This window comes from Panicum virgatum, chromosome 2N, assembly GCF_016808335.1.
Source record: "Panicum virgatum strain AP13 chromosome 2N, P.virgatum_v5, whole genome shotgun sequence".
Classification (NCBI taxonomy): Eukaryota; Viridiplantae; Streptophyta; class Magnoliopsida; order Poales; family Poaceae; genus Panicum; species Panicum virgatum.
This window is the reverse complement of record NC_053146.1, coordinates 14,675,866-14,683,390: the sequence shown is the minus strand read 5'-3', so window position 1 is coordinate 14,683,390 and position 7,525 is coordinate 14,675,866. Positions and strand designations below refer to the sequence as shown.

Sequence of the window (7,525 nt, the reverse complement as noted above, 5' to 3'; positions counted from 1 at the left end):
AGTTGATCCTTAATGAGCGCTTGTTCCAAGCGCTTATGGAACTCCCCATGGACATGAGGAAGGAATGGCTCTTGATGTTGAATGAGAAGAATTCTAACTGAGTGCGGTTCTGCATGGTTGTTATGTAATGCCTAGATTTGCTATCCTAATTAGTTTGTTGCTGTTATGATGGACACAAAGTTGGAATTTGTCCTATTATCTTCTATTACTATGGTTGAATCTGTTGCTACTACTTGTAAGAGACATGAAAAATATTGATGTCATGTTATTGCCTCAAAAATGGCTCTTGTTATCAATATTTATGCTACTAGTGTCATCTTATTTTTAAATATTCTTGTTGTTTTCACGTATTTTTTAGAATATTGCTGATATTATGACATTTTTCAGAATATTTTCGGAACATGAAAATTATTTTTCTTGCTTCTTTTGTGTTTATATATACTACGTACTTGTCGATAATATGGTCTCATATAGGAACAAATTTTATAATGTTCAAACCTTTCAACATTCACAATTCCATATGTTGTACATCCAAACAAGAATTGTAATTGCATTCCAGGCTTTGATTCTAGCTATTAATTACAAGCACATCGAAACAACAACATTGGCATTGCAGACCATTTCCAATGCAGCTTGGATTTGGTATTCAAGCCCAATTCAATTCCTCCAGCTGAATGCCTACATCCAAACGAAGCCTTAAACATATCCAACACACCATTAGTACCCAAAATTACCCATGCTCGGGGCACTTGAAGAAACGACGACTTCCATTCGTTCCCTCGGCGTACATCTGCACTAAGCAGTCCTCACCATGCATGCATTTTGGCCAATGTTATCTGCGGTTTTCATATCCTTACAAAGATGTCTCCTTGGTGAAATCACTCGTGCTCTCAACTGGAAACTCATACACTACTTCCGAAAAAAAATCAGGGCCAATGGAATCCTCCCGCACTATCGGTGGTCCTTTTCTACCCCCCTTTCCTCTCCCGAAGCCGAAACCCTTCCCACTAGACGATCCCCCACTAGCCATTATGTGCCAGCAAAATTAGGGTTCTGAGTGGCTTCAAGCGAGGTGTATATATAGGCAAAAGGGGTGCTTGTGGGAGACCTGTCGGCTGTTGGGCGACCGAGTAGTTCTCGTCGGCCCTTTGGAGGCCGACTAGTGCCTGTCGGCCCTTGGGTGGCCGACTAGTCTTTGTCGGCCCTTGAGGAGCCGACACACCTATTTCGATTAACTGGGCTGTAGTCGGCCATGGGCCGACAGCCCAGTCGGTCCAATTAGGTCCTGTCGGTTATTGAAAAGCCGACTAGTGCTTTTGGCGCCGACATGACGCATCCGCGAGAGCCACGTATGCCAGGTCAGATGTCACGTAGCCTGTCGGTTGTCGAAGAGCTGACAAGACCCCTATCGGCTTTGGAACAGCAGACATGTCGGTTGTCGAAGAGCCGACAAGACCCCTATCGGCTTTGGAACAGCAGACAGACACCTAGATTTGCGATTTTTTCATTTAGGTGTTTATTTTTGCAATTAACTATTAAAATAATATTATTTAAAAAATTCCAAGACACACGATGGTGGGAAAGAAATCTCAGATGGTATTACACCGTACTACCGTCCATGGACATCATCTAGACGTGCATAAGAAAAATCCGATTATATCATCATTGTAATTACACAAAATTTGGGATTGAACAAGAACCTAGGGGTGGTAAAGAGCTTTAATTTTTAGCCTAAATAATCTAAGAGCTGGACCCTAAAAGATGGAGCTCTAATTTTATACAATTTTGAGCTAAAAATATTAAGTGCCAAGTAGGATTGTGAAAAGAGCATTAGGACCATGGACCATTACCACCCCTACAAAAACATGTGCAAAAAAAAGAATCAACATATAAATAGTTGCAAATGTTAAGTGTAAATCTATGATGCTAATTATTTATAAGCTGATTTCTTCTTTTCTTCCTCCTTACACAAGTATTTGCTCAACCTAAATTTTCAATTTTGTACGACAGTAGACGATGACAAATTATATCCACTCTTACTTTTTTTATATAGAATTCAAGGTGTACTTTCAGCGGTGTTATTGTTAGAGTATTAGGCAACTCCGAATATAGTTTAGAATTGATTGTAATCCCGGAATAATCTTTCTTATCTTTAGGAGAGGCTACTAGCCCTCCAAACCATGTACTCCTATATAATCATCCCAAAGGGCTTAAGCAATACATCTCACGCATTATACACAATCTATGGTTAGTTTAGGATTGATTGTAATCTTGGGATAACTTTCTATATCTCTAGGAGAGGCTACTTGCTCTCCAAGCTATATACTTCTATATAATCAGCTCAAAGGGCTCAAGCAATATATCTCACGCATTGTACACAATCTTACCGTTATAATCCATTAGTAGTATAATAGGAGCCAAACCCGTTGTAGTACTTTGAGTTCTCCTACGGCTGTTTTGGGCAGCTTGGGCTGGACTGGTCTACTTTTAACAATATGTTCAGACTACTTCCAAGAATCATCGATTCTCGATTCCTGGGCTTAGCCGATGGAGCTGCAAATGTTCAGCGCTAATATGTTGTTCAGGCTTTAGCAAAATGAATCGCATTCTATTTGTAGTTTGGACTAATAGTGCCTAGTTGTTACCTTGCAAACAAGAAAGAAAATTCCGGATGTGTTGTTAGCCTAGGTATCAGTGTTCCAAACACTCAGTACTTTCTTGCCATGGTGTATTTTCCTCTCCACCTCTATCATCTGTCTCGCATCCGTAGGCAGGCCTGGCACTCAATGGCGCCAGGTAGGACAGGTGAGGCGACGAATTAGGAGAAATCATCCACAAGCTCAGAGTCAGCACTTAATATTGTGTAACAATCTTTACAAGATGCACAACACTTTGCATCAATGTTAAGGAGATAACCAATAGAGAAGGTTTCCTGATTGCCACAACAAAGACAATGAATGGGATACTGAAGTACAGCTTGGCTCCAGAGTTTTCAATGTAGTTTCAGCACGTTCTGCTCTTCTATCTCAAAAAAAAAGCACGTTCTGCTCTTCCAGCGCACAATGAGTGGGAACTTCCTCTTGTGACCACAAAAGAAAATGTATCCAAATGCGCCAGACTGGTCCATTTTCTAAGGCTGTACAGCTTCAAGAAGCTTCTCGTACACTTGCCTTGCGGACAAATCCTCAACCTTGTAACAAAGCCCAAGTATATTTTTAGACGAGAAAAAAACCAGCACATGGAAAATATTGAAGGAAAGAAAAATAGTATAGTACATGAGAAGATTTACTAATGATATCAATATCCACAGTCCATGTAATCAGCAGTAACAAGTGAGAACTCACAATCAGAAGCTTCGATTTATTATTCCATCCTCTTTGAAGGGTCATCTGAGTCAATCTTAGGCCAAGAACCTGATTTCACAAACCATCAGCATGGACATCTTCACATAACTAAAGGTTGAAAGTTGAAATTGGCTTATTGTCAAAGGCATATTTCTTGGATATAGGGCTGTCAACTAATTTAGAGCATCAACTATATTGATATATTTGTACAACCAAAGGCATACTTATTTGTCCAATTTGCATACATTCATTAACAACATGTTTAGAAAAGTTGAGCAATACATATTGCAATGGAATTTATCTTTTACTGGATGGAGCATTTAGAATTCCACTTTTTACAAGGCTGAAAGTACACTATAAGATAATAGAGTGCCATTGGAGAAAATCACCTTGCCCATAAATTCTAACAACTCACTGTTAGCTTCCCCTCGTGCAGCAGGGGCAGCTACTGTTACTCGAACATCATCAGCATTCACTCCTGAAAGTACAAACAATTTTGTCACCACATTGTATGCACCAGTGAACTGAAAGAATAGTGTAAACGCATTCTCCCATGTCTAATACTCTGATCTACTATGTTCCACATGAAACTGTTGGTGCATCCATGCATAACTTTTACATAAACATTGCATGTTGTAGTCTCAAAAAATTAATTTACTACAATGTTACATACTTGTTATTGCTGAACGCTGTGCCCGGTCTTCCACTTCAATGGCTACTTGGACAAGTCCACCTTCCAGTTGTGTGATGCAAGGGGGTACAGGAGCATCCTATAGTTTCCACGATCATTAAGCTTAGAGAAGAGAAACATGCTGAATATATCAAAAGGACATTTCAGTTGAGGGTGGTATATACATGTGGATTTGTCTCAGCTGCAACTGAACTCAGTGCTCCATCAACAACATATATAAAAGGGGCATGCTCCAGATCCTCTTCTGAACGGTAACAGACAAAAAGGTCACATCCTACACAGCTCATGCGGAACTGCTTTTCAAGCTTTCCTTCACCACTGCATCAAAGATACAACTACATAATCACCACAATCTGAAGTACAATCTGGTGATCACTTTGGCATAATAACCCTGAGGTGGACTGTTTTGAAGGAATATGCACATAAGAAATGTGGATCATGTTATATAAACACAATTCAGAACATTGCATATTGTGTAATAATACTGTTATGCAATTGAAACATGTGTAAACACACACTGTATTGATAAGGACACCAAGAAATACCCCCTCCCCCCCCCCAAGAAGACAACTGCGCACACATGTGGCAAAAATAGCACCCAATTCCTTAGTTACATGCTATCTGACAACCGGAAGATATTCACCAGTATTTAGAATTAGAGAAGAACATATAACAGCCAGACTTTAGATTTAATCAGAAGATAACTTCGTCCGGCGATGCTATACGGTGCTGAATGTTGGCCTACAAAAAGGCGACATGTCCAGCAACTGAGTGTAGCAGAGATGCGGATGTTGCGGTGGTTTTGCGGGCACACAAGCAGGGATAGAGTCCGGAACGAAGTTATTCGGGATAGGGTCGGAGTGGCACCAATTGAGGAGAAACTTACCCAGCATCGGCTGAGATGGTTTGGACATGTCCAACGAAGGCCTCCTGAGGCGCCGGTGCGTAATGGGGTTCTTGAGCGGGTCGACAATGTAAAGAGGGGTAGAGGTAGACCTAAACTGACGTGGGATGAGTCGGTTAAGAGAGACCTTAAAAATTGGAATATCTCTAAAGAGATAGCTTTGGATAGGAGCGCTTGGAGACTAGCTATCAATGTGCCTGAACCTTGAACTTATTTCTTTCGGGTTTCATCTCTAGCCTACCCCAACTTGCTTGGGAAAAAAGGCTATGTTGTTGTTGTTGTTGTTGTATAACTACAATAAGAAGTGCAGGTGATGTGCTTCAGTAAGATATATGAGAGATGGGTATTATACCGTTTCAACATTACTTTTCCTGACTCCTTCACATTTAGCCTTGAGAGATGCTTAGCCTTGTCTAAAACATGTGCTCTGTCAGTCTTTCGCTTGGGCATTTTCTGCAATTGGGTATCTTCAGAACAAACATATCAGACTTGAATATACACAAATTTCATTCTTGAATCATTCAACTAGTTACTACAAAAGCAGACAAACAGTAACAAATCCTATTTGCAAGAAATTAAGAAAAATCTGCTAATGATGATAAAATATACTTCAATAACACATTGGATCAACTCGAAATAAGTACTAAATTAGTCTACCTAGTTGTTAGCCTATTTGAAAGTATAAATCATGGCCCACGATGTATGCATTGGTGTTTCTAAAAGGCATGCCACTGTAATTATAATTTGCGACCTAAAATTTCTTTGAGCAAGCATACCAGTAAACATAAGTGCCCCGAATATATGATAACACAAGAATATAGAAAAAGAACATGACTAAGAGTGAAACCTCAGAACTTGAGAACCCAATGACGCATCTTTTATAGTGGTACCTTGAAATGCTCATACAGCATGATCGCATCTTACAGAATGGTAACGATGAAGCAGTTCTCAGTTCATTAGGATGACATTTTGAAAAACCTTTTGGTAGCTAGCAACCAAAATCAGACTACAGCACTTTCTCTCCACATTCCCTATAAATTCACTTTCTCCTGCTCACTGACAAACGTAGCTTAGTTCCACAGCACTATGATCCAGAGCTAAAACAAAAAATGAGGAAGAAAATTTCTAGTATGCAGATAAATGCTGTCGCGTGGCCTGAAACTTGCAGCTAAGCAGGGATTAGATCAAAACTGCCCCCCGCCCACTCAAACAGTTCCGAACTAATTCTTTCGCTGGAATCGAAGACCTCACTAGCAGGCTACACAGATCTGACAAAGTTAGGCGAGTGGGGAGGAGGAGCTGACCGGTGATGAGAACGTGGGACGCGCAGTGCTTGCAGTAGTAGACGAAGAGGTCGGACTCGGGCCCCTCCGGCAGCGCGTCCTCGCTCGAGTACGTGTGCGTCGTCCGCTTAGGCATCGCCCCCTCCCTCTCCACCGCCGCCGGAATCAAGAGGCGAACGGCCTCCAAGGCCGGGCCTTTAGGGGGCAGAGGGGGTACTCAAGCTCGAGATGGGGCGACCCCTGCGCCTTAAAGAGGGATCCGAGCCGTCGCCTTCGGGGATAGAAAGGAGCGGCGGCGCTTCGCGGGGAAGAGGAGGCGGAGGAAAGCGCCGCGGCGGCGGCGGCGGCGGCGGCGGCGGCGAGGTGGACTGGTGGACGATGAGGAAGCGTGCGCTCAATCGGCACACGGGTTGAACTGCCGTGCTGACCCTTTTTTGACCTGGGAATATCGTGATCCAAATTGGCTGATAAAAGAAGTGCAATGTTGGGCCTTATCAAGAAATTGGGAGAAAAAATAGGTGAAATTACAAAGTTTGAGTAAGAGGAACTTTACTTAACTAATTACATCTTCTCTTTTTATAATAAGAAAAACAAATATGGTAGTTAAACAGAAGGGTGTACTTCAGGTTCCAAAAGTGTTTGGTAATGATTTCGCAAAGTGAAATTTGATTAAACAAAATAGAGTAAAGTCTATCATCAATCCCTAAACTTATTCGGATGTTTCATCTCGGTTCCTAAATTCATAAATCAGACTTGTTCGGTTGTGTTATTTCGGTCCCTAAACATAAAAATCACTCATTTAGGTCCTTGAACTTGTTCAGTTGTGTATCTCAGTCTTTAAATTTGGTTTTGAGTCTCATCTGTGTCAAAATTAGATGATATGAAAACTCTATATTAAAGAATAATTTATAATTTTGAACTCAAATGAAGATAAAATTTATGTCAAAACTATATCTCTCGATACAATCTACAACTTTGTAGATGAAAAGTTTTTTTATTTGAATTCGTTTAGTGTCCCAAAATTTAATTTCCAATTTGAAATTTCAAATTTATGGACTTACCAACTTTTCAGCTACAACTTTGATATAAAGTTTGTCTTCATTCGAGTTTATATGATAAAGTTAAGAATTATTTTTGATATAGAGTTTATAGAACATATTGTTTTGACTTAGATGAGATTCAAAATCAAGTTTAGGATCGGAATGACACAACTGAACGGTCCAAAGCAAAATGATATTTTCTTTTGTACTTTGAAAGGAAAGCACCCTTAATCGAAACAACGATTTGAAAAAAAAAAACTTGA

General features: G+C 40.5%; 1 protein-coding gene across 4 annotated transcripts; it reads right to left on the bottom strand.

The window, feature by feature from the left end:
• Nucleotides 1-2,818: 2,818 nt before the first annotated feature.
• Nucleotides 2,819-6,663, bottom strand: LOC120658073 (UPF0235 protein At5g63440). Of its 4 annotated transcripts, none has more exons than XM_039936281.1 (7): nt 6,244-6,663; nt 5,292-5,406; nt 4,200-4,353; nt 4,018-4,114; nt 3,734-3,822; nt 3,276-3,413; nt 2,819-3,190 (listed from the first exon to the last, which is right to left on the bottom strand). In XM_039936281.1, the coding sequence occupies exons 1-7, from the start codon at nt 6,356-6,358 to the stop codon at nt 3,131-3,133; spliced, it is 768 nt and encodes a 255-aa protein (XP_039792215.1). In that variant the 5' UTR covers nt 6,359-6,663; the 3' UTR covers nt 2,819-3,130. The 4 variants fall into 4 exon arrangements, with proteins under 4 accessions (XP_039792215.1, XP_039792216.1, XP_039792217.1 ...); XM_039936282.1 differs by having other exon boundaries at nt 3,345-3,413; nt 6,244-6,660; XM_039936283.1 differs by having other exon boundaries at nt 5,292-5,392; nt 6,244-6,655.
• Between the last annotated feature and the right edge of the window lie 862 nt (nt 6,664-7,525).

What these genes read in the sequence shown, in the direction of transcription:
- LOC120658073 (XM_039936281.1), bottom strand. Translation starts at nt 6,358, where the DNA reads ATGCCTAAGCGGACGACGCACACGTACTCGAGCGAGGACGCGCTGCCG. An exon ending in TGTTAGAATTTATGGGCAAG is followed by an intron (nt 3,414 to 3,733) that starts GTGATTTTCTCC and finishes TTGTGAAATCAG; the next exon opens with GTTCTTGGCCTAAGATTGAC. An exon ending in TCATTAGTAAATCTTCTCAT is followed by an intron (nt 3,191 to 3,275) that starts GTACTATACTAT and finishes CTTTGTTACAAG; the next exon opens with GTTGAGGATTTGTCCGCAAG.